The sequence below is a fragment of the Schistocerca americana genome, chromosome 1 (genome assembly GCF_021461395.2).
Source record: "Schistocerca americana isolate TAMUIC-IGC-003095 chromosome 1, iqSchAmer2.1, whole genome shotgun sequence".
NCBI lineage: Eukaryota > Metazoa > Arthropoda > Insecta > Orthoptera > Acrididae > Schistocerca > Schistocerca americana.
The window spans coordinates 321,962,010-321,989,004 of record NC_060119.1 but is presented as its reverse complement, the minus strand read 5'-3'; the positions used below and the strand labels follow the sequence as shown (position 1 = coordinate 321,989,004).

Sequence of the window (26,995 nt, the reverse complement as noted above, 5' to 3'; positions counted from 1 at the left end):
AATGTGTGTGTGTGTGTGTGTGTGTGTGTGTGTGTGTGTCATGAGACCAACATTCCATAAAATGCTTTGTGGTGAGTAGTGTGGACTTAAAACCATAGAGATGTAGGTAAGATTACTCGGTGATGCAGATAAGAATGCTCTTGGGGAATTCTGTGCAGAAATGTTGCGTGAGATAGAGGACAAGAGACATTCCTGAACACAACAGTCTTCAGTGATGAGTCAACATTTCGTGTCAGTGGCACGGTGAACACCCACAACTGCAGAATACGAGGCAGGGAAAATCCACATGTAACCCTGGAACACATTCGTGACAGCCCCAAAGTTAATGTGTTTGGTGCCCTTAGCAAATTAAGTGTATGACCCTTTCTTCTTCATGGAGAAAACTGTCACTGGTATTGTATATCTGGATATGCTTGAAAACTTCTGAATCCTGCAAATCAAGGAAGGTGACAGAGATTGGACAGTTTACTATCAGCTAGACAATGCATCCCCTAACTTCCTCATGAAAGTTTGTGGTTTTCTCAATAATCACTTCCCAGGTCAGTGGATTGACCGTGAAAGGCTAATTGCCATGACCATTTCACATTCCAGACTTGACATCAATAGATTTCTTTCTCTGGGGTTTTATTAGCGATCGTGCGTATGTTCTCCCCCTACCAACAATTTAGTCAACATCAAAAATGGAATCTATGCTGCCATTGCACAATTAAGCCTGATTTGCTGTAATGAGAGTGGGAAGAAAGTGATTACCAATGGGATGTTTGCGCATAGCAAACGGTAGTCACTTTGAACCAAAATGTCACTTGACACTTTCATGTGAAACATTACATTGTTTGCTACAAAATGACACACTTACCAATTCTGTATGTTATCTTCATAAATTTCTGTATCATTCCAAAGTTGTAAAGTCCTTTCTGACTCACACTGTACATTCACTTCATTTCTCTGGTCTTTATGTTGAATTACCAAATTTGTTTCAGCGGCACCCAAAAGAAAAGTTTTTGGAGAAGTTTATGCCCCTTTTGATAGCAGTCTCATCACTAAGCACAAGCAATTCTGAAACTGCAAACAGTTCAGTACTGTCATGTTGCAATACATTGTACAAAGAATTATTTGATTGGGCAAATACAGTGGAAAATATTTCTATTGTAAACAACTCACTCCTAGCCTACCTTGGGTTGATTAAGGTAATTTTATTTATTTTCATTCCATTGTTCCTGAATATGACTTGTTGTGTTAAGATCAATGTAAAAATTAGGAAAAACAACATTACAGCTTCCAGCAAATTATGTCAATTGACACTCTATCATAAGGTATCATTTTTAAGCACATGCATGTTTAACCATTGATCACATATAAACAAAACTTTTGCTGTTAATTTCTTAATGTGCTTTTACAGCATAGGTATACATCACTTCCTTACAAACTATTCTGTCTCGGAAATGCACATGCACCGCACTTCTTGATGCCTTTATTGTGAAAAGAGTGAGATTATTTCAACAGCTAGCTCTTCCACAGTTAATTCACACACAAATTCTTTGCTTCCTAGTTCTACTTCGTTGCTCCAGAGATATGGAAGTAATAGAGCTATAGATCTATACTTTATGGTGGGTTTCCATCTCATTTCTTCCTCCCCCCCCCTCCTCCTCCTTCTCTCTCTCTCTCTCTCTCTCTCTCTCTCTCTCTCTCTCTCTCTCTCTCTCTCTCTCTCTCTCTCTCTCTCCCCCTCCCTCCCCCCCCCCCTCCCTCCCCCCCCTCTCTCCCCCCTCCCAAGCAAGTGTAACCTTATTGAAATAAAGTTATATGTTCCATCAGTGGCACTGCACTAATGCAAAAAATCAATACTCAAAAAGCCATACCATTGAAGAAAAGGAGTCACTAAATACCTGTCACTAGTGTTGTAATGTTGCTTCATTCCCCATTTTACAGTCCTCACTGTCTGTTGCTACTTAGTTGTACAGCAGAGTAACAAAGTTTCATGACAAGTGACAATGCAATAAAAAAATGTGTCTGCTTCATCAGCAAACACCACCGAATGCCACTCATTAACTTCCAGTAGTTTTTGTTTGTCAGTCAAAAGTTGAAGTATCCACAGAGAGCACACACTGTGATAGTTTAACAGCTCCCATAATTTAAACTGACCTGAGAAACACTTTAAGAAAGCATTGAAAGTTCATTGCCTTCAATGAGATCATGAATGATGATAGTTCTCCACAATGCTTGTGCATGGGTGGTGATCGTAGTTCTTCTCATTTCAACCTGTTAACGACCTTCCTTGAGAGCTGAAGATACACAGCACTGTTAGTGATTATGATCTACAGAGTGTCAAATACAGAAGCAAATGAGTTGAGTGAATACTGAGTTGCGAAGGAATTACACAATTAAATTCTAGTGAGGGCATCTTATAATGAAGAAATCTAATGCATATAGGTGTCAAAGAAGAGTGAGGAGAAGTTGGTGTGACATGCCAAAATACCATAAAACGAATAAATGATGAGGTAGAGAAGCAAGCTAATTTATTCTGACCGTAAGCAACTTCACCTGACCATACGTCGGATGGGACCATCCACCTGAAAGTTAAGCCTTATGTCGCAAACTCAGTGCACTGTTTTAAGTGTCAGTGCTGTGGATGCACCATCATTGCCTGGAATTAATGGGTAACTTGTGGAAACAATTGGTCAAGCTGCACATGAAGGTGGCAACTGTTGTTTGGCTTGTTTATTCTGTGTTAATTGCGAAGGCAAAAATGCTGTTTGGAGCTGTGGTGGCCAGGTATTCTCGGATGAAATGAATATGGAAGAGGTAAGAAATGAAAAAAGACCTTACTTGGAAGCTAAAAAAAATGTGGCTCATGAAATCACCTACTTCTGCAACATTATTTACTTCAGTGACTCAAAATGGGATTCTTCAATTCTCTCTACCAACAGGTGTCTCAGTTACAGTAAATCAGTAGAGGGAACAAAGTCACCAGTCCAGGACTCAGTGATTGTAATGGCATCGAAATGGAGGATGGCACAGAGAAGGCAAAAGCAGTTTCACTGAGAAAGATCATACTGCAGTTCTGTCTTTTGATTGTCACATGAAAACCAAAACGAGATGAAATAAGTGTGTGCAGGATGGAAAATCAAATAAAATCACTTGAGAGAGGAAATGTTTCTGGACCTGATGGAATACCTGTAAGATTTTTTGTAAAGTGTATGAAAATATGCATTTCTTCTGGCAGCAGTCTACCTTAGATGGCTGGAGGAGCAATACATTCACAGTGATTTAAAGTGTGTGCAGGTCATTCCCATTTTCAGGAAGGTTCACTGAACTGTAGCACACAGCAAACAACAATGCTGTGAAAGACAGCTTGCTCTGTTCAGTCATGAAACCCAGAAGGTAGTAGGTACTGGTGCCCAAGTTGATGCAGTGTTCCTTGACTTTCAGAATGCATTTGGCGCAGTTGTGTGCTATTGCCTAATGAACAATATATGACTTTTCAGGATATCAGACTAGCTTTGTGATTGGAGTAAAGAATTCATAGTAAATAACACACAGCATGTGAAGAAGAAACTTCAGCTATTAATTTTGTGTGTGTGTGTGTGTGTGTGTGTGTGTGTGTGTGTGTGTGTGTGTGTGTGGTGTGATTTTAACCATATACTGAATATTTAATTAACCTGCAAATAGTGTATGTTAGTTTATGTTTTAAAAACTTGGTGAGGTTTGTGGGCCACATTTGTTTCAAAGCTTATTGTGGGTGCCACACCTAAGGGATCTGAGGGCAAGTTCCATCAAGGCATTGGACATCTTAAATTCCCTCAGTCACATGTTGTGGGGGATAGAAAGGGCACATTTTCTCTGGTTTCATAAAGCTTGTGTATCATCTTGCTTACATTATGGTTGCACACTTCACCGATTGGGAATAACCACATATCTCAGGACTACCAATGCTGACCACTGGGGTTACGTAACCAAGGTCACAGAGTCTGTATATAAGTGGGCAGTGCACACCAGTGGAACCATTCTGCTGTGAGCTCTATCTGCAACAGCATTAAAGCACTATGCCTCGTTGTCGTGTGTATCGTCAATGTCGCCACCCGCGTCATCTCATGTTGTGTGAGGTGTAAAAGTTTTTCACTGTTCCAAAATAACCAGCATATCAAACCATTGTTCATTGTCCCATGGAAGCAGTTTACACAAATGGTCTGCCAGGAATGAGGCCGTAAAACAAATTTGCGTGACATGATTGGCTGGGAGTCCTTCAGGAGGGACTCCACTGCCTGTTTTCAAGTTGTTTTAATTGGACACCACTTCGGTGCATTGTGCTTCCTTATCCTGCCCAGTAATCTTACCCAGGAAAGGGGACGTACAGTTTAACGTGAAATCTGAATCACATGTCTTTCCTGGCTTACCTTCAATCTCTTCCCTGCCTACAAAGGTTGGGGATGGAGGTGTTGTTTTGCTTGATACCAGAGCACAGGGCCACCCTCTGGCAATGCACTCGCACATTTTTCCCCCACTCCTCTCCTTTTTTGCTCCATTTTCCTACTTCCCTGCCGAGCAACCTCCTGAAACCCTGCCTGTTGCCAGCAGACAGCACTCCTTGCTCCCCCTTCCCTGCCCCCTTCAGATTGCTGCTTCCATCCCACATGATAGTTATGTTCTGGCTGAGCGGCTGGTGTTGGCAGTCATGTGTGCGTGAGGCGTGCATGCTTATGTGAGTGAATGGTGCGCATTTCTCTTCTTCTGATGAAGGCTGTGCTCAAAAGCTTGTGTAAGTGTCTTTCAATTGTGCCTGTCTGCAACTTAATGTGTCATCTTTACCATAAGTAGAGATCTATCTTTTCGTACATCATTGTTATAATATTTTCAAATTTAAGAATTATGACTGGTTACTGAAACACTCATTTCACAGCGATTTGAAGTAAACAATATGAACTATGGTTTTTAAGAATATTTCTGAAAGAAGTAGAATTAAATTGTAGTAACTTCTCCATAAAGTTGTTATTAACCCTGTTTAATATCTAAACTTATTCTGCTGTAAGTGCTCGGCAGTAAATATAGTAAATAAATGGGGCACACAGTAGTGAAGTGTTGACAGCATATTGTCTCCAAGTAGAAATTTGAAATTGTGACAACACTATGAGTGTTTTTTGGACACAGAGTTATTTGTTCTTTAATTCGTTAGTTTTATCAGATTTGTAGTTTCTAAATAAAATAATGGAACTGAATGTGATGTTAAAAAAACACCAAAATTGGCAAAAATAGCACCAAAATTGGCCAAAAAAATATATTTTTCTTCCCCTGTCTCTTTTAACAACCAGTACAATTTAAGTATCTCATGCTGTGCATTTCACAGTGGTTTGCAAAGCATGGGTGTAGAAGTACAGGTATGTAAGTGTAGAGGTGAATAGGATATTTAAGTCACTTTGTTTGAGCTGCATGCTTCCTTGGTTGCACATTTGCTAATTTATTTCCCTGAATTCCCATGTGCTCTGGAATAGAGAAGAATGTCACCTCCATCTCCAGGCTTTGGTAGCAGGGAAGTGAGTCCTGGATGTTCTGGCCATTTTGTCTGTTGTGAATGAATTTATGGGCACTTAGTGAGTCAGAGCACATGTGATATTTCTCTGGACAATAATGTCCAGTCTGCTTGAGTCCCCTGAAGTCTGTGTTAAAGGAGAGGAGCGACAAAAGATGGACGGGTATATCGGCAGGGGCTGGCCTTCTACCATTGCATATACCCATCTTTCCCTAGTACTCTCCTTTTCCACTCTGTTTTCCTGCTGTCCCTTCCCCTTCCCTGCCCCTTCCAGATTGCTACATCCATCCCATGTGATAGTTGCATTCTGGCTCGGGCTGCCGGTGTTGGTAGTTATGTACGCGTGAGGTGTGCTTGCTTATGTGAATGAATGGTGTGCGTTTCTCTTTTTCTAACGAAGACTGTAGCCAAAAGCTTATGTGTCAATATCTTTTAATTGTGGAAAATCCAGGATGGAATGTAACAATACCAGAGAAGGAAAGTTGGTACTCACCATATAGCAGAGATGCTGAGTTGCGATAGGCATAACAAAAAGATTCATAGCTTTCGGCCATTAAGGCTTTTGTCAGCAGGACACACACACACATACTTTTCAAGACTTGTCAAAAATGTATCACAGTGTGCCATTCATGTAAATATAACATCTTGTCAGTTGGTTGGAGTTGACGGTCAACAAACAGAAACACAATGAAAATGTGTGGTGGTCATTTAGTCAGCTATCTTCAGTTGAAGTTTTGTGTGAGTACAATGTACACCAATGAACAGAAGGTAGAAATATTTTTCTATGGACACTGTAAGTTACCCAAACAGTCTACATACACACACACACACACACACACACACACACACACACACACACACACACACACACACACTTCACAACCCACTGTATGGTTTTCTCTTGCCTTCATGGTCCGTACGCAGAATTTTTTGGCGGCAGTAGAATCACTCTGCAGTCAGCTTTCAATCCTGGTTCTCTCTCTCTCTCTCTCTCTCTCTCTCTCTCTCTCTCCCACTTTTTTTTTAAATAGTGTTCTGTAAGAAGGTCATCATCATCATCTTCCTTCCAGGGATTCCCATTTCAGTTCATGAAGCAAGTCTGTACTACTTGAGTGTTGATCAGACTCGCCTGCATCGCAAACTCTCGAGCAGTACTCAAGAATGGGTCGCATTAGTGTGTTGTACATGATCTTCTTTATAGATGAGCTACACTTTCCTAAAATTCTCCCAATACACTAAAGTCAGCCTTTTGCCTTCCCTACTACAGTCCTTCCATGCTCATTCCATTTCGTATCACTTTGCAATGTTAAGCCCAGATATTTAAATGAATTGACTGTTTCGAGCAATGCATTACTCATGCTGTATTCAAACATTACAGGTTTGTTTTTCCTACTCATATGCACTAACCTACATTTTTCTTACATTTAGAGTTAGTAGTCGTTCATCCCACCAGCAAGAATTTTGTGCAAGTTGTCTTATACTCTTCTACAGTCACTCAAAGAGAACACTTACTTGTAAATCATATGAGGTCATGTTTAGTTTGTAGCATCTTTGGAAAGAACGCACACAAAGTTTCAGCAATATTGGTCTATTTCTTTGTGTTTGGTGTGAATCAAGGAAGTCTGTGATCGTCAAAAAATGGACGAAAAAGAATTTTGTTTCGTGATTAAACATTTCTTTATGAAAGGCAAAACACCTCAGGAGACTAAATAGAAACTTGATAAACATTGCAGTGACTCTGCACCTTTGATTAGAACGGTTTATAAGTGGTTTCAAAATTTTCGGAGTGGCCATATGGGCACAAGTGATGCTGAACGTTCTGGACACCCTTGTGGAGGTTAAGAGTCCAGAAATCATTGATAAAATCATGATATGGTGATGGATGACAGAAGAGTTAAGGCGCGTGAGATTGCTTGTGCTGTGGGCATCTTGAATGAATGGGTACATAATATTTTGCATAAACATTTGGACATGAGAAAGCTATCCACAAGATGGGTTCCGCGATTGCTCATGCTTGACCAAAAACGGAATCATGTGAAGTGTTGCAAGGATGGTTTGCAGCTGTTCAGGAAAAATCTGCAGGTCTTTAAGTGTCGATTTGTCACTGTGGATGAAACATGGATACATTACTATACTCCTGAGACCAAACAACAATCTAAATGATGGGTTACCAAGGGAGAATCTGCACCAAAAAAGGCAAAGACCATTCATTCAGCTGGAAAGGTTATGACGACTGTCTTTTGGGACTTGCAAGGGGTAATCCTCATCGACTATCTGGAAAAGGGTAAAACTGTTACCGGTGAATATTATAGGATTCAAACTCGTTTCACATCCCTCCCTGTTCTCCAGTCTCGGCTCCCTTGGACTACTATTTCTTCCCCAATCTGAAGAAATGGCTGGTGGGACAAAGATTTTGTACAAATGAGGGTGTGATTGCAGCAACTAATAGCTATTTTACAGACTTGCACAATTACTATTATTCAGAAGGGGTCAACAAATTAGAACAGCGTTGGACAAAGTTTATAAGTCTAAAAGAAGACTATGTTGAAAAATAAAAAAGGTTTACCCCAAACATGTAAATAGTTTTTATTTTTGCACGGACTTTTTGAACACCCCCCATAGCGTCATCAGCAAACAGTTGCAGATTGCTTTTCACCTTGTCCAACATATCATTTATGTATATAGAGAATAAGAGCAGTCCTCCTCACTGCCCTGGAGTACTGCTGATGGTACCCTTGTCTCCAATGAACACTTGCCATCAAAGACTGTTCCTTCAAAAGTGTTCAAGTCACTCACGTATCTGCTAATCTAATCTGTATGCTTGGACCTTCATTAATAATCTGCGGTGGGCACCATGTCAAATGCATTCCAAAAATCTATGAATATGGAATCTGCATGCTGCTCTTCATCCATGGTTTTCAGGATACTGTCTGAGAAAAGGGCAAGCTAAGTTTCACATGATTGATGCTTTCTAAATCTGTGGTGATATATGGATAGAAGCTTTTCTGCCTCAAGGAAGTTTATTATATTCTAATTGAGAATGTGTTCAAGAATTCTGCAGCAAACAGTTGTTAAGGATATTGGTCTATAATTTTGTGGGTCTGTTCTTCTACTCTTTTTATGTATAGTATCCATCTGCACTTTTTTGCAGTCACTTGGGACTTGGTGCTGTGCGTGAGATTTGCGTTAAATGCAATCTAAGTAAAAGGGCCATAGAGTACTTTGTAAAACTGAATTGGGATTCCATCCAGATCTGGCGACTTATCTCTTTTAAACTCTTTTGGTTATTTCTCTGTACCAGGGATACCTATTACTGTGACATTGCTATGGGAGTCTGTGGATGGTCAAACGATAGTATGCGTGTATGATCCTCCTGCTTGAAAGATTTCTTAAATCCAAAATTTAATACTTTAGCTTTCCTTTTGCCATCTTTTACTGCCAGGTGAGGCTGGTTAATGAGTGATTGGATGGAGGCCTTAGACTTGCTTAGTGATTTTACATAGGACCAATATTTTCTCAGCCAGATCTTTTGCTAAGATATGAAAGTGGTAACTGTGTGCTTCATGCAGAGATTCTTTTATAGATGCACGAATCTCTACTAACCTTTGCTTCTTGTCATTAACATAAAAAAAAAAAAAAAAAAAAAAAATCGCGAGAGTGCAGCAGTCTCTGTTTCCACAACATTTTATGACTTTTGTTATTGAACCGCTGTAGATCTTTTCCATCTGTAATCCCTGTATTCAGCACATACATCTCCAAAGCACAATATATGATCAGTTTAAACTTTGCTCATCATTTTGGGACTAAATGATGTCTACTGATTGTCTAATAGGGGAGATAACTGCTTATCTGTTTTTCCTAGCAAAAAATACTCTCCTAGCCTTTGTGCTGGTTTTAGTGATTTCACTACAATGACATCATGATCACTAATCAAACAATGGAAAATCCAGGATGGAATGTAACAATATTATGAAAAGGCAAGTTGTTGCACCCATTTAGCGGAGATCCTGAGCTGCAGATAGGCACAACAAGAAGGCTGTCGCAAATAAAGCTTTTGGCCCATAAACCCTTAATCAACACACACACACACACACACACACACACACACACACACACACCTACCTGTATGGCTACAGTTGTCTGGGACAGCAGTCGTGTGTGTGCATGCGCGCATGTGTCTGTCGTCTATTTTTGATGAAGGCCTTATTGGCCGAAAGCTGTATTTGTGACAATCTTTTGTTGTGCCTATCTGTGACTCAGCATCTCAGCTATATGGTGAGTAACATCTTTCCTTTTCATAATAGTGTCTAGTGAAGGAAACAAAAGAAAAGTTTGGAGTAGGTATTAAAATCCATGGGGAAGAAATAAAAACTTTGAGGTTCGCCAATGACATTGTAATTCTGTCAGAGACAGCAAAGGACTTGGAAGAGCAGCTGAACGGAATGTATAGTGTCTTGAAAGGAGGATATAAGATGAACATCAACAAAAGCAAAACGAGGATAATGGAATGTAGTCGAATTAAGTCATGTAATGCTGAGGGAATTAGATTAGGAAATGAGACACTTAAAGTAGTAAAGGAGTTTTGCTATTTGGGGAGCAAAATAACTGATGATGGTCGAAGTAGGATATAAAATGTAGACTGGCAATGGCAAGGAAAGCGTTTCTGAAGAACAGAAATTTCTTAACATCAAATATAGATTTAAGTGTTAGGAAGTCGTTTATGAAAGTATTTATATGGAGTGTAGCCATATATGGAAGTGAAACATGGACGATAAATAGTTGGACAAGAAGAGAATAGAAGCTTTTGAATTGTGGTGCTACAGAAGGATGCTGAAGATTAGATGGGTAGATCACATAACTAATGAGGAGGTATTGAATAGGATTGGGGAGAAGAGGAGCTTGTGGCACAACTTGACAAGAAGAAGGGACCGGTTGGTAGGACATGTTCTGAGGCATCAAGGGATCACCAATTTAGTATTGGAGGGCAGCGCGGAGGGTAAAAATCATTGAGGGAGACCAAGAGATGAATACACTAAGCAGGTTCAGAAAGATGTAGGTTGCAGTAGTTACTGGGAGATGAAGAAGCTTGCACAGGATAGAGTAGCATGGAGAGCTGCATCAAATCAGTCTCAGGACTGAAGACCACAACAACAACAATAGTGTCTCTGTACTAACATTGACGCTAAGATCAAGCCTGTTTGTAGTTACAAGGTCAAAATTATATCCATTGCTTGTGGGTTGTCGAACTAGATGCTCATGACAGTTTTCGAAAAATGCTTCACAAGGCTGTCTGTCTGTACTACCTGCAATGAATCCGTAGATATCCCAGCCTGTACTTGTTAGGGTAAAGGTGTCTCCAACTAATTTGATCTGGTTATTTGCGCACTACTGAATGTAGACTTTGAATGATTCCACAACTGTTACTGTGGAGTTGGGTGGTCAGTAATAGCAACAGGTGGCCAATAATTGCAATAACCTGAGAATGTTGGTTCTTGTCAGGATATCACTCTGTGAAATTCCGCTGCCTGAGTAGCAGTAAGCCTCCTTCAACCACAGTAGAAGAAAAGTAATTGTGATGCAAGTTATAATCAAGGACTACTTTTTTTGTGCACAACATATTGTTTAAAAGTGGAGCAGTACTGTGCTACAAGTACCTGTATTGTAAATAAGAAAACATCATTGCAATTACTGTCTGCTAAATTACATTATCCATAGATGAGTAGCATTTCTACCATATCTTTGTTAGTATACATTGTTCTCGTATATATCACCAATTGAAGATGGTGGTCTGAATGACCAGTGTGTAGTTTCTCTGTTATGCCAGAATACCTGCACTATGTGCTAATAGGGGAGTGTCAGTCAGTTTCATGTTGTTTTTAATAACATCATGTTTACAAGAATGGTACACCGTGATTCATTTCCGAGTGGGTCTTGAGAAGAGGAAGTGGATTATTGAATAAAAAATACAGTGTGCTATTTGAAAAAGAAGTAAGCTTTCGGCCTAAAAGACCTTCATCAGAATTACACACACACACACACACACACACACACACACACACACACACACACAGTATCTGGCTGCCAAGGCCAGACTGCGAGTAGTAGTGCTTGATAGAAGAAGCAGTCTAGATGGTGGGCTAAGGAGGTGGAAAGAGAGTAGGGCAGCTAGGGGCAGTCAATGGGTTAAACTTGGTGGGGGTGGGTGCTGTGGATAAGGAGAGAAGTAAAAAGACTATGGGTGCATTGCTGGAATAGAGGGTTGCGTAGTGCTGGAGTGGGTACAGGAGAATGGGATAGGTGGGTGTAGGACAATGACTAACAAAGGTTGAGGGCAGGAGGGTTACTGGAATATAGGCTATACTGCAGGGAAAGTTCCCACCCGTGCAGTTCACAAAATCTGGTGTTGATAGGAAGGATCCAGATGGCACAGGCTGTGAGACAGTCATTAAAATGAAGAATGTTGTGTTGGGCAGCTAGCACAGTGACTGGGTAGTCCAGCTGCTTCTTGGCATCAGTTTGTCGTTGACCATTTGTGCGGACAGCCCGCCTGTTGGTTGTCATTACCATGCAGAACACAGCACAGTGGTTGCAGCTTAGCTTAGCTTGTAGATCACTGACTGGTTTCACAAGTAGCCCTGCCTCTGATGGGAAGGTGGTGCTTATGACCGCACTGGAGTAGGTGGTGGTGGTGGTGGTGGTGGAAGGATGTATGGGACAGCTCTGGCTCCTAGGTCTATTACACGGATATGAGCCATAAGGGTGGATTTTCCAATACACGTTAAGTACAAGAAAGGCAGTTGTACTGTGTAGTGGCACCCTGATAGTCAAATAGCATTTGCTTGTTAAATTTTTTGTTTTGATTCTGGACAAAGTGTTATCTGGGCTGGTCAGGATAAATGGAACTTGCTTAATAGTGAAAAAACTGCCACTTTGAGTCTCTTTCGACCTGGAAGCCCAACTGCATTCAGTACAACAGAAGACTTTTGACAGTGTCTAAATTTTCCTCTGGCATGAAGAGCTGCCATGTCACTAAATTTTGAAAGGATTTCTAGCTCTTCAGAATATTTACACAGCTTAATCGTGTCATACCAGGTATACATACATTCTTTTCCTTGTCATCATTAATAGAGCTCATCACCACCATCTGTGAATGCAAACTTCAATGTATCTGTGCCCGTAACAGTTGACAGCTTAGTTTTAATTTGTAACCCTATGTGTTTCACTGTTTTTTTCACCTATACATGAGGTCCTGAGCCCCACATTTTTCAGAAGTTTTCTGGCTTCATTATTAAAAATTCCTTTTCCTCTAATACAGCATCTGTCTTCAAACTGTTTTTTAACTTGGAATGGAGGTACCAGTTTTATCTGCCAACATCATTTCCCAAAAATTTTGTACAGCAGACCATGCCAAAAACAATGCATTTTGAAGAGATTTTTACTTCTGTGTGTCAGTTAGACTGCACATTTTCGTAAGACTTAAATGTAAATATGAAAACTTAAAAATGTGACACTTCAGCATATAAGAAGTGCCCAAATCAGTATGGCACCTGCTTGGTTTGCTTTTATTAAACAATCACAGCACAGGACACACCATATTGCGCAAATGTGTTTCTGGTGACAGAACAGATCACTGAGAACATTCATCATAGTATTTGCTGAATACTAGTTTAACTGTTTTGTGAAATGAAATTTGACAGCCTGATCTGTAGTGTAGCCCTAGTGACTGACAGAAGCAAAACAATGAGGCACAATGTTGATTTACATGTATCAAAAAGCGAAAGTGCCGTATTTGGTGGTTTTCATATTTACACTCGTGTACTATGGAAACGTGCAGTTAATGTACCAACTAAAGACGTCTCCAAAATTCAACATTTTCCTACAAAAGGGTCAGCATATAAAGCTGTTACTAACTAATGGGGCATCCAGGCATCAGTTTTTAAACTGGAAATAAACAGTCTTTTTAATGTTATATGTGTACCTTGGCCTTCAAACAAAAATCAGGATCCAGTTTCAACATAAAATGTCAGTTACCAATATTAGTAAACTGCTGCCTTCAAATTTGTAAGATTTTGATAAGAAATTGGGGAAAATCTCAAATTTTTATTTAAAAAAAAGCCAGTTTTTTTATTTTTTGCATTATTGTTTATGCCAATTTTTCCTGAGGGCTTCTTCCTGTTCCATTCACATATGGACTGTCTGAAGATGACTGTTCAAATGCTTCTGGCCATATTGTAGTTAATAAAAATCTCGTCCTCACAATCCCTACAGGAACAATGTGTTAGGGTTGTAGTATATTCCTAGATCCATCATTTAAAGCTTGGTTTTTGAAACTTTGTATGTAGGATTTCTTGGGGTACTATTTTGTGTATCTCCAAGTGTCTGCCAGCTCAGTTTCTTCTCCATTTCCATGGTGCCCTTCTGTAGGTCAAACAAACCTGTGACCATTCGTTATGACCTTCTCTGTACACATTCAGTATTGCCTTTTAGTCCTATTTGAGTACGGGTCCCATACATTTGAGCAGTATTCTAGGATGGGCTGCACAAGAGATTTGTAAGCAATTTCCTTTGTAGGATTGCTTTCCCCATTATCCTGCCAGTATACCGAAGTCTGTCTCCGCCTTACTCATGACTGAGTGTAAGTGACCATTCAGTTTCATATCCCCAACAGTGTTACATCCAAGTATTTGAACGAATTGAACAATTCCAGCTGTGACTCATTGATATTATAGCCATAGAATACTATATTTTTTTCATTTTGTGAAGTGCGTAATTTTGCGCATCTGAACATTTAAAGCAAGTTGTCAGTCCTTGCACCACTCTGAAATATTATCAAGATCTGACTGATTATTTGTACAGCTTCTTTCAGAAAATACTCCAATATGGAAGACTGCATCAACTGCGAAAAGTCTGAGCTTACTATTAATATTGTTCACATTGTCGTTAATATACAGCATGAACAACAAGGGCCACATCCAATTTCCCTGGAGCCCTCTGAAGTTACTTTAACTTCTGTTGTCTCCATCCAAATTAACATGCTGTATCCTCCCCACCGAGAAATCCTCAATACAGTTTCAAATTTCACTTGATACCCCATGCATTAGTACTGTTGATAATAAGCGTAGATACGACACTGAGTCAAATGACTTTTGAAAATCGAGAAATACCGCCTCTACCTGACTGCTTTAATCCTACCTGAAAGCCATTTCCGTATGTCACTTCAGAAGAGTGCAAGCTGGGTTTCAAGTTATTGATTTTCTTTGAAATCATTATTGATTTTTTTTGGAATCCATGTTGGTTGGCATGGAAGAGGTCACTCTGTTCAAAGTAGCTCATTGTGTTTGAACTTGGAATGTGTTCCAAGATTCTACAACAAATGGATGCAAGAATATTTTATAATAGTTTGCTGATCACTTCTGCTGTACTTCTAGTAGACAGGTCTGATCTGTGCTTTCTTCCAGCTACTGGGCATGATTTGTTGTTAGTGGTCTACAGTACATTGTAGTTAACAGAGGAGTTTGTCGACTGAAAATTCAATATAGAATCTAAAAGAGATTCCATCATGCCCTAAAGTTTTCTTCTGTTTTAATGATTTAAGCTGTTTCGCAACACTATTGACATTAATATCTACTTCACTCATATTTGTGGTGGTACAAGAATTAAGTTACGCACTTCAGCTTTTGCTTTGCTACGCTCAGTTTCAGTTCTTGTCTCACTCATGAGTGATTGGACACTAATTTTGATGCCTCTAATAGTCTTTGCATACAATGAGAAGTCAGAATGAAAGTCTCCTCCTATCCAAGGGATGCTGTCACGAAAGTGGTTAGCACATCTGTCTAGTGAACAGGAGAACCTAGTTCGAATCCCAGCCTTGGTACAAATTTTCATTTGTTACTTCCATCTGCAAATATACAAAATTTCTTGCTGTCTAAATATCATCCTTTCAATAAATTAAATCGTATTTATTTGTTAGTGAACATGATTTTCACAGTTTGTTGGATTTTCTGGACACACAGTACTTGAAACACTTATTTAAAATGGTGTAATCTATGAGATTGTATTTTCTAAATGCTATTTTCATAATAAATTTTAAGCTGTTATCCAACAACAGCGTTCTTTTTATAAGCCACTGTTGCACTCAGTTAGGCTCAGCATCAACTTCTACACACTGCAAACCTCTGTGATGCACGTGGCAGAGGGTAGATTCTGTTGTTCTGCGCATACTGCAATTAATTATTCTTGTGCTCACAAACCTTGTGAGAGTATCAAGAGGGGTTTTAGCATATTCCTAGAGTTGGTTCTTGAAATTTTGTAATGGAATGCCCTAGGATAAGGAACCAGAAGGATACCGGGTAAACGTGAAACGGCTGGGCCTCAATTAGATATCGTCCATTCCTGTAACAACAATAATAATTGCATTCATTATCAATTACTACAGTGTTAACACTCTGATATGACAACCTACTCACACGTATGTGCAGACTTGCTTTATGGTAAAGAAGCAACCTTTTAGCACTCGGTAAACACAATGAATAAAAAGTTCTTGGTTAAAGTGTTCAATGGTTTTTACCAAGTGGCAAGTAAAAAACCCTTAAAAAATATCATTAACAATAAATGCATAAGTCACAAAACAGGTGCAGAATAATTGTTCGTGATTGTTAAAGGTCAGAAGAACAATTACTGACAATACAATATAGCCAAAATGACCATATTAAATTTATGTAAAGATGTGCCTGAAGATACTGAACACAAATAAGAATACTTAAACAGGAAACTGGAAGAACAGCGGCATGGGCAGAAAGACCACACCGCTGAGGTTACCTTAAATAATAGAAGTACATTAACCTTATTGACACTTGTACAAATGTGCATAGTTGGTGCACACAAGGACATCTAAAACGTAGCTCATAAATGTACTTCATTAAAAACAGGTAATGACCATAATAAATACAGAATTTAAAAGGTTTTTTTTTTTAAAATGTATCTAGAAGAACTGTTTAAACTAATAAGATGAATAAGCCCTTCCATAGCACACACTGAAATATAGGCTGCACTCAAAAACCTTTTACAAATATAAAATATACATTAATGAGACACCAGCAAAATTACACAGCAAGCTGCTAACAATGGAGGCCAGAGTAACAAATCAATTATGTAGTGGCAGGCAAGCCCAAAGAACCAACAGCCACAAGGTTTACCCATCAAAATCATGCATCAGCGATACAAGGAAGCCAGCAAGAACAGGTCACATAACGCCACACGCTGGTCATGCTCTGCCCCCGGAAGGGTGCCCAATTTATGCTCATCTCTCTGTCTTCAAGAGTCTGTTCATTCAGTTCTTTCAGCATCTTGTGATGCTCTACAATGGGTCAAACAAACCTGTGACTATTTGTGCTACCCCACTCTTCATGTGTGTTCAGTATCCCCCGCTAGTCCTATTTCATATGGGTCCCACACACGCGAGCAGTATTCTAGTATGGGTTCCACGAGTGATTTGTAAGCAATCTCCTTTTTAGGCTGATTGCATTTCCCAAGCATTTTACTAATGAATGGAAGTCTTCCACCTGCTTTACCTATGACTGATCCTTTGTGATTATTCTGCTTCATATCTCTACAAATGTTACATTGAGATATTTGTATGAATTGACAGGTTCATGCTGTAGTCATAGGCTGCTATGTTTTTTCATTTTGTGAAGTGCACAATTTTATATTTTTTGACATTTAAATGAAATTGTCAGTCTTTGGACCACCTTGAAATCTTATCAAGATTTGACTCAATATTTATGCATCTTTTTAAAGATGGTATTCTGTGTTATCAATAACTGCATCAGCTACGAAAAGTTTGGTCTTACTATTAATATTGTCTGAGACGCCATTAGTATACAACATGAAAAACAAGTTTTTCAACACACATCTGTGGGCCACAATCAAAGTTACTTCTGCATCTGTTGGTGACGCTCCATCCAAGATAACATGCTGCATCCTCCCTACAAAGAACTCCTTAATCCATTTACAAATTTCACTTATGTACCACGTACAATTGTACTTCTAATAATAAGCATAGAAGTGATACTGAGACAAATGCTTTTTAGAAATCAAGAATACTGGATCAATCTGACTGCCTTCATCCATTGCTTTCAGAATGTCGTGTGAGAAAAGTGCGAGTTGGGTTTCAGATGATCAGTGTTGTAAGAACCCATACTGACTGGTATGTAGAAGGTCATTCTGTTCTTGGTACCTCATTAAGTTTGAACTCTGAATATGGTCTAAGATTCTACAACAAATAGATGTCAAAGATATTGGACAGCAGTTTTCTGGATCACTTCTGCTACTCTTCTTGTAGACAGGTGTGACCTGTATTGTCTTCCAACTATTGAGCATAGTTTTTTGTGTGAAAATCTATGGCATTTTATGGTTAAAAGAGGGGCTAACTCGGCCACAAATTTGGTATCAAATCTAATCGCTATTCAGTTAGGCTCATGAGCTTTGTTCCAGCAGTTTCAGCTGTTTCTCAACACTTCTTACACTATTATCAGTATCACTCATCTTTGCAAAGGTGCGAGACTTAAAATGGGGCAATGTCCCTGGATTTTCGTTTCTAAGGGAACATTTTCAACTGAAATTCAGTGTTAAAGCTTTTGCTTTGCTACCCACAGTTCCAATTCCTGTCTGTTTTCACGAGTGCCTGGACACTTAACTGTGCTACCGCTAATTACTTTTACATTTGACCAGAATTTCTTTAAGCTTTGAGAGAGATCCTTCAATAGCATTCCGCTACAGTAGCTGTGTAAGAATTCACGTATTGCCCTTTTACAACCAGATGTGTTTCATTTAGCATCTCCCTGTTTGTAACCCTATGCTTTGTTTTACATCTATTATGCAGTAACCCCTTGTTGCTTCAGAAGTTCTTTGCACTGATTATGTGCCTTGGAGAGTCCTTCACGTCATGAACTGTTCTACTATTGCATATGTCAAGTGCATGGTCAACTGTTCACCTAAACCTAAGCACGCAATTCTCCATGCCCCTCTTTAGAGCTAAATTGAGATACAACATTGGGCTCGTTATTTAATTTGTTGAAAAGATAAATTCTTCTACTTGTTTTAGTTGCCATTTGTTCTATGTTAATGATGGTTGCAATAACTGCATCATTGTCATTGATAAGTTTCTATGCGGGAAAAGATCAAGTCCATTTGTTGCTAGTAGATCCAATATATTTCTATCAAGAGTGGACTTTCGAACAACCTATTCTAGGTGGTTCTCAGAGAACATGTTTAGTAATATGTTACAGTATGTTTTTAACACCCGTTACTTAAAAAACTGTAATTTTTCCAATTGATTGTTGGATGATTTATCTCCAACAATGATGACAAGTATGATTGAGGAACTTATATGATAGTGAATTTAGGTTTCCTCTGAAGTTTTCGGTTGCATATGAAGGTGAGTCTGGTGGATGATAGAAGCACATGATTAAGAGTTTATGCCCACCCTCGATATTGAGTCTTGCCGAGACAATCTTGCATGCAGTTGCAATTTCTATCTCGGGTGACCTGAGTATCTTGTCTGCTGAAATAAATACACCACAGTCATTTACCTTTAACTTACCCTGTTAATATAACTTAAATTTCCCCCCAAAGCCTCACCATCAATTTCTGGTTTTAACCAGCTTTTTGTACCTAGTTTTATGTGAGCTCCAATGCTTTTCAGGAACAGTTCAAACTAATGCACTTTGGTGTCAGTGCTTTTGCATTTAGTCACTATGGTTTTTAATACTCTTGCCTGATGGTGCATTTCATTTTTTTCTCATACTGACACTTCCAGTTCACCTATAGCTTTTGTTATGTAGACTGGTTGGAGAGTCACCTGTTCTGAAAAACAATTCTGTGCACCCTGTGATAGCTGGGTAGCAGCTTCTAATGTGTAGTGGACACAAGACCCATTTAGGGGGACCTTATAGTTCTTACGGATAACAGGCTTGCTGGAGTGGTAGCACTGGTTCCCATCATATCACTGAACATTGTTGGCAAGTGGAGAGCACTCAGCCCTTTGAGGCCATTTGGGTGGGTGGGGGGGGGGGGGGCTACTTGATTGAGAAGTAGCAGCTCCAGTCACAAAGACTAACAACGGCTGGAAGAATGTTGTGCTGACCACATGCCCCTCTGTATCTGCATCCAGTGACACCAATTGGCTATGGATGACAGGGAGGCCCGGTGATACCATTACGCCTTCTGAGGCCTACTCAAATGGAATTTTATAGTTGGCCCAAGTCCAGGATGCCGTAGCCTAGCTTGTCACAGCACCTTTGAAGTTTTGGTTAAAGCCTTCCACTCCACAAAGAATCTGTGGGCCACCGTAGTTTTACGGTCAGTGCTGCAAATGGTGAGCGTCATCGAAACTCTACGAGCAAGGCTACTCCTATTAATCATGACACAGCACACACCCACTGCCCCAACAGATGAAGTGAGTCTCATTGGCCTTGTTTCATTTTCATTGAAAGACAGTACATCAAACTTGTTGATTAGGAGAATGGGTGTAACGTTTTCTTGTGGCACACAACCTGTGAAAATCTACAATACAAGGGTGGTTTGAAAAGTTCTTCGAACGGAATAGAAAAAAAGTACTTACATCACTGAAACTTTTTTTTATCTTTGTAGTAGATTAATGAATGTGGTCCAAAGATGTTCCATGCCTTGATCCCATCTCGAAAATGAGTTTGCTCCAGGCCTGCAAAATAGTTGTCAACTCCAGCTCTCAATTCTTCGTTTGAAGTAAATCTTTGTCCACAAAGAAAAATTTTTAGTTTTGGGAAGAGATGGAAGTCTGACGGAGCCATATCAGGTGAATAAGTTGGGTGTGGCAACAATTCATACCTTAGTTCGTGTAATTTTGCCATGGCAATGGCACATGTGCGGGCGTGCATTGTCTTGATGGAAGATGACTTTCTTCCTTGCTAAACCGGGCCTTTTTCCACATATCTTTTGTTGCAATTTTTCCGGGAGGTTAGCATAGTATTCTCCAGTAATTGTTTGCACAGTGGGGAGATAATCTACAAACAGAATCCTCTTCACATCCCAGAACACTGATGCCATGACCTTTCCTGCCGAAGGAATTGTTTTTGCTTTCTTTGTTGGTGGAGAATCTGTTTCCATTACTTTGATTGTTGTTTTGTCTCTGGAGTATAGTAGTGCACCCAAGTTTCATCTGAGATCACATACTGGCACAAAAAATCTTCTTCGTTTCTCCTAAAATGGGCCAAACCTTGTTACGATATGTCCATTCTCGTGTGTTTTGGTCAAGCATAAAGAGTCGCGGCACCCATCTTGCAGATAATTTTTTCATTTCTAAATCTTCAGTTAAAATGTCATATACCCTTTCAGATGACATTATGCAAGCGTGAGCAATTTCACGCACCTTCAATTGGCGATCCTCCATGATCATTTTGTGTACTTTTGCAATGATTTCTGGATTAGTGACACATCTTGGCCGACCAATGTGTGGTTCATCATCTAAGCTCTCCTGACCAAATTTAAACTCATTTGTCCACTTGGCAACAGTTCAATATGAAGGAGCAGAATCCACCAGTGTATTCTGGAAATTGGCATGAATGTCCTTTGCTTTCATACCTTTCTTTATGAAGTACTCAATAACTGCTCGAATCTCAATTAACACTCCCTCCGCCCCCCTCCTCCCCCCCCCCCCCCCCCATCTTCGCTAATCACTACATGAGCACAACAACAGAGCCACTTCACCACCACAGCTCTCTTTCAAGAGCACTGACGTGTAACATGTTTATGGGCAGCAGTCTAATGAATATCACGTGAACAGCTCGTTGCACCAGTGCTGACCTCTCCTGGTGATTCCGAGAATTTTTCAAACCATCCTCTTATATCATGACACGTGCCAAAGTTTTGATGTAAGCAACACAAAAACATGTTTCAATTTTACATGAAATGAAATGTTTGGACCTAAGTTTTCGAGGTGAGTTTATCTAACACAAGTGATTAAGGAAATGCCAAATGTAGGATTATATATGTAACATACTCGTAAGTAAATAAATGTGTGGATTGCACAGATTTTGCATTTAGCTGGTTTTGTGTCATCTTTTACAGTGGTGTGTCAAAGATGAACATTGCAGCATCAGTATATCTCACAAAAATTATGTAAAATGTGGAGCTGAACCAAGCATGTCTCCCTCATCCTCATTGCTTAGATGCAGGGACTTGTGTTGGTAACAGGAAGAGTGGCAAAGTGACAGGACAAAAGTTGCAATTGGCAAAGTCAGCTGCTCGATCATGGCGTACCTCCTTCTGACCACTGATTTAAAATGAAGTCATTCTCATTTCCCTTCAGATAGCACTCAGTCCAATGATGTGCACTGTTGGAAGGATCCTCCAGTGTGTGGTGCTTGTAGCATTCAAATTTCAATATATCACATTTTCATTGAATATATTTTATATTTGGAGCAGGGGACAGAGGCTAGTTTAACAGCTGATCTGTTTTCTATTTTATTGGACCATGAAATGAATCTAGTGTGACTTTACAGAGCTAGTCATACATTTCTCCAAATCTTTAAACTGTTAATAAGAAGGTTTTAATGTGTAATAAGGGTAGCTGGCTCATCCTGTCCCTCACCCCTCCACCCCCACCCCAAAAAACATAAAATAAAAATCCTTGAGTTACTTTTGTAACTTTCTTTTTAGCGTTCAATTAAATTGTCAGTAGCACTTCTTAACATTGAAAAAGTTGACAGTTTTGTATTCTGCTTGAATGGGTATGACTGGGTTGGTGACTGATTTAAAATGGGAGAGTGTGTGCATCTTCATCTTCTGCTTCATTAAATTTTGGGTGTGCAGCTGCATAAATTCAGCTTCTTCTAATATTTTGGCTGTATATCATTCACCCACTTCCAGAGTAAGCAATCTTTCAGCTCAGTTTGAAGAAGGCTGAACATATACAGCCAAAATATTAAAAGAAGCTGAATTTATGCGATTGCACACCCGAAATTTAATGAAGCTATGAGGGAGAGTGATAACTTTTAAGTGAATTCGTATTTTATGCAAATTTTGGTTTTGCCTTTTTGACTCATACTATTGACACAAAGATGCTAATAACTCTGCTTTTGTGTCTTCCAAAAACACACACACACACACACACACACACACACACACACACACACACACACACACAAAAGAGACACATAAGATGCAGGGAAGAGGTTAAAAGTAACAATTTATTGTAAACCAAAATTCAGAATCTACTGATATCTCGGTAATCAATTGGTCAGTCATGACAGGTGAACTTGAATCCAAAAGTGAGACAGATGCTAACAAAAATGTAAAATGCAGACTGTCGGAAAGATTGAGGAAGGAAGGCAGTGGAAGACATTTGGGGGGGGGGGGGGGGTCATGAGAACATATGCTTGTATATTAGGTAAGATCAATGTATGTGGCGGAGAGAGAATTCACATCTCCAGAGTTTTTAAGGAATAGTGTTGAGAAAAGGAGTTCATGTGACATCAAAAATATCCTGGTGTTGATTCTGAGCCTTAGAACTTGATCCTTCTTTGGCTCATGCTTAGAGGCAGAGCAGTTTCGGAGTGGTGGGGAGTGAGGGAAATGCATGTCCACACTGTCTTGACATCACAGAGAAATTAAGAACTGTAAAATAGAGGAAGCTCAGTTTTGATAGTGGTGCCACCTAATAATAGCAGTGTATGGTTCGTGTTGTGTAACACCAACAGTGTCTGTGCATTTCAATCGCCAGTGGAAGGAATATTATCTTCTTACACAAAACAATGGATTCACAAAATGTTTAGCGTAGAACAATTCATTGATATTTTTAGGAATTTCAGTTTACAAAGGCACTATATGTCATACCACGCCGAAGACTGTGGAAATGGAGAATGTGGAAGATCCGAGTGTCCACAAGAGGTTTTACAAGAGGGTTTAAAAATTAAAAAGTAGCTCTCTGAAGAGGAAGAAAAAGACAAAGAAAAATCAAGCTGGTCTGCCATTTGGGTGCAGTACAAAATTTCACTATTTTTAGCAAAGTCCTTGTACTCTTTCACAGATAGTGCTTTATCAGACATAACAATCATACACCGCATACAAAATGTGTCAGACAATGTTCAGTCAGCTTGCAAAATCTTCATAAAGATTTTGGTGCATATTATTTAGTGCTCGATGAAAACATAGAGGTTATAGGCAAATTCAGATTAGTAATTTTTATCAGAGCTGTAAACAGTGGAGTGCAGAGAACTCCTAGACAATGTAGTAACAAAAAATGTGACAGCTTGATGTGACAGTCTTAGCAGTATTGAAGAAAGCTTAGAAAATAAGGTTTGTCATGGACTTTATTAGTTTCTGTGTCAACAAACAGATGGAAATAAATCAGGATTCATGAAGTAACTGAATGAGGGGCAAATAACTAACAGTAACCAGTGACATCAAGCGTGTTCACTGCACATCACCAAGAGCATTTATGTGCAAAGAATGTTACTTTGAAAAACCTAATGAGTGTTGTTGTTCATATGACTCATCATATGCCGAAGTGTGGACTTCAACGATGCTGATTTGAGCAGTCTGGAAGATATTGACAGCCAGCACGCAAATCCACCTCTTTGTATTGAGGTGCACTGGCTTAGTCGAGGTCATTTGTTAAATTGATTTTTTGTCTTCTGGATGTGATAGATATGTTAATGCAAATGAGCGACATGAGTGTTCCTGAACTAAAAGAGCCTTCATGGAAAAGTAATCTTGCATTCCTTTCTGATGCAACCAGACGTGTGAATGATGTGAACACTTCACTTCATGATAAGGGTCTATTGGATAATGCTCTTCTCTGACCGTATAAAAGCATACAAAGTGAGATTGTCACTTTGGGAGAATTAGTTTGACATAGGAAACAGTTCATTTTAAAAATTATATCAGTGTAGAAATCTGCTATTAACATGGATTTTGGACACCATCTATCTATTCTATGTAATCTTTAAGAAAGAATGAGATGGCACTCAAGACTGATTTTCTTTTGTTTTCCTCTCCATATTAAGCGAATATTGATGACTTTTAGACTCATCTGCAATTTGACGTAATTGCCCTGTGATGAGACAGGACACAGAAAGACACATTTAGTACCAAGAGCAGCATATATTTCTGTAAACATTTCCATCACGATTGATTTCCCTGCCTACACAGCATGACTGCAGTGTATTATCAGTATTCAGTCCTATCTGTGAAACTGTGTTCATCTATAAAGAACAATAAAGCACTTTCAAGAAACTCATTGTCACATCATAGCTTGAACTGCGCTTTATGTCCACATTGCACACAAACAATTGCACCGAATATAGAACGTCTTTTAAAAGGGGCTAGAAGATCAAGAGTGTGAGAGATGATTCAAAATCATTACAGTTGTAAAGTCTTAACATGAGAACTGTATACTAACCTGGTAACAGAATTGTGTGGCATCAGTATGTCTTCGGTTTATTTGTTTCATTTGCTTTCGAATCATCCCCTCTGAAGTCTCTGCACTGCTTGCCCTTCCCTACACTGAGACGATGGAGGGAGTAAGGTTCTCACTGTTCGCATACCTGTCTCACCATCTCCTCATACGTTGGATGTGGTATCCTGTAGTAGATATACACTCCTGGAAATGGAAAAAAGAACACATTGACACCGGTGTGTCAGACGCACCATACTTGCTCCGGACACTGCGAGAGGGCTATACAAGCAATGATCACACGCACGGCACAGCGGACACACCAGGAACCGCGGTGTTGGCCGTCGAATGGCGCTAGCTGCGCAGCATTTGTGCACCGCCGCCGTCAGAGTCAGCCAGTTTGCCGTGGCATACGGAGCTCCATCGCAGTCTTTAACACTGGTAGCATGCCGCGACAGCGTGGACGTGAACCGTATGTGCAGTTGACGGACTTTGAGCGAGGGCGTATAGTGGGCATGCGGGAGGCCAGGTGGACGTACCGCCGAATTGCTCAACACGTGGGGCGTGAGGTCTCCACAGTACATCGATGTTGTCGCCAGTGGTCGGCGGAAGGTGCACGTGCCCGTCGACCTGGGACCAGACCGCAGCGACGCACGGATGCACGCCAAGACCGTAGGATCCTACGCAGTGCCGTAGGGGACCGCACCGCCACTTCCCAGCAAATTAGGGACACTGTTGCTCCTGGGGTATCGGTGAGGACCATTCACAACCGTCTCCATGAAGGTGGGCTACAGTCCCGCACATCGTTAGGCCGTCTTCCGCTCACGCCCCAACATCGTGCAGCCCGCCTCCAGTGGTGTCGCGACAGGCGTGAATGGAGGGACGAATGGAGATGTGTCGTCTTCAGCGATGAGAGTCGCTTCTACCTTGGTGCCAATGATGGTCGTATGCGTGTGTGGCGCCGTGCAGGTGAGCGCCACAATCAGGACTGCATACGACCGAGGCACACAGGGCCAACACCCAGCATCATGGTGTGGGGAGCGATATCCTACACTGGCCGTGCACCACTGGTGATCGTCGAGGGGACACTGAATAGTGCACGGTACATCCAAACCGTCATCGAACCCATCGTTCTACCATTCCTAGACCGGCAAGGGAACTTGCTGTTCCAACAGGACAATGCACGTCCGCATGTATCCCGTGCCACCCAACGTGCTCTAGAAGGTGTAAGTCAACTACCCTGGCCAGCAAGATCTCCGGATCTGTCCCCCATTGAGCATGTTTGGGACTGGATGAAGCGTCGTCTCACGCGGTCTGCACGTCCAGCACGAACGCTGGTCCAACTGAGGCGCCAGGTGGAAATGGCATGGCAAGTCGTTCCACAGGACTACATCCAGCATCTCTACGATTGTCTCCATGGAAGAATAGCAGCCTGTATTGCTGCGAAAGGTGGATATACACTGTACTAGTGCCGACATTGTGCATGCTCTGTTGCCTGTGTCTATGTGCCTGTGGTTCTGTCAGTGTGATCATGTGATGTATCTGACCCCAGGAATGTGTCAATAAAGTTTCCCCTTCCTGGGACAATGAATTCACGGTGTTCTTATTTCAATTTCCAGGAGTGTATATTACCTTACATGATGAACAAGAAATGGGTGTTTTTGATGTTAGTGGCAATTCAATGCAACTGAAAGCTTGGTAATTGTTATGTTGATAATGAAACATTAGACCGAACTTGCAAGTTATTTTTTGGAGTTAAAGTCCTCCCAACCCCCACCCCCTTCCTTGCATACACCTATGGCAGTTATCGACTTTGACAATGTAGTGTAATCACTAGTTGCGGAGTCCAGCATATTCACATTTTCTTATGTGGCAGTGAACTTGGTGGTTACATTATTGTATTATTGTCAGCATATTAAGTTCATTTATTTCCAGAAACAATAAATATCATCTGTGCCCATTTCACATACCTTCATAGGTGTTTTATTATGCAAGCTATTTTAAAGGTGCAACTATTGTCTATTCCACGTTAAGAGGAA

The 26,995-nt window shown here is 40.2% G+C and overlaps 1 protein-coding gene across 2 annotated transcripts in view; it reads left to right on the top strand.

Moving 5' to 3' along the window:
- The window catches only part of LOC124598791 (ran GTPase-activating protein 1), a 123,990-nt gene that overhangs the window by 84,746 nt on the left and 12,249 nt on the right, over positions 1-26,995 (top strand). Inside the window, exon 9 of one of the 2 annotated variants that reach the window (XM_047136026.1) lies at positions 981-1,187. The exons of the other annotated variant lie outside the window; for it this stretch is intronic. Coding sequence (XP_046991982.1) covers positions 981-1,187 — 207 coding nt within the window. The remainder of the gene's footprint in view (positions 1-980; positions 1,188-26,995) is intronic. 2 annotated transcript variants of the gene reach the window in all.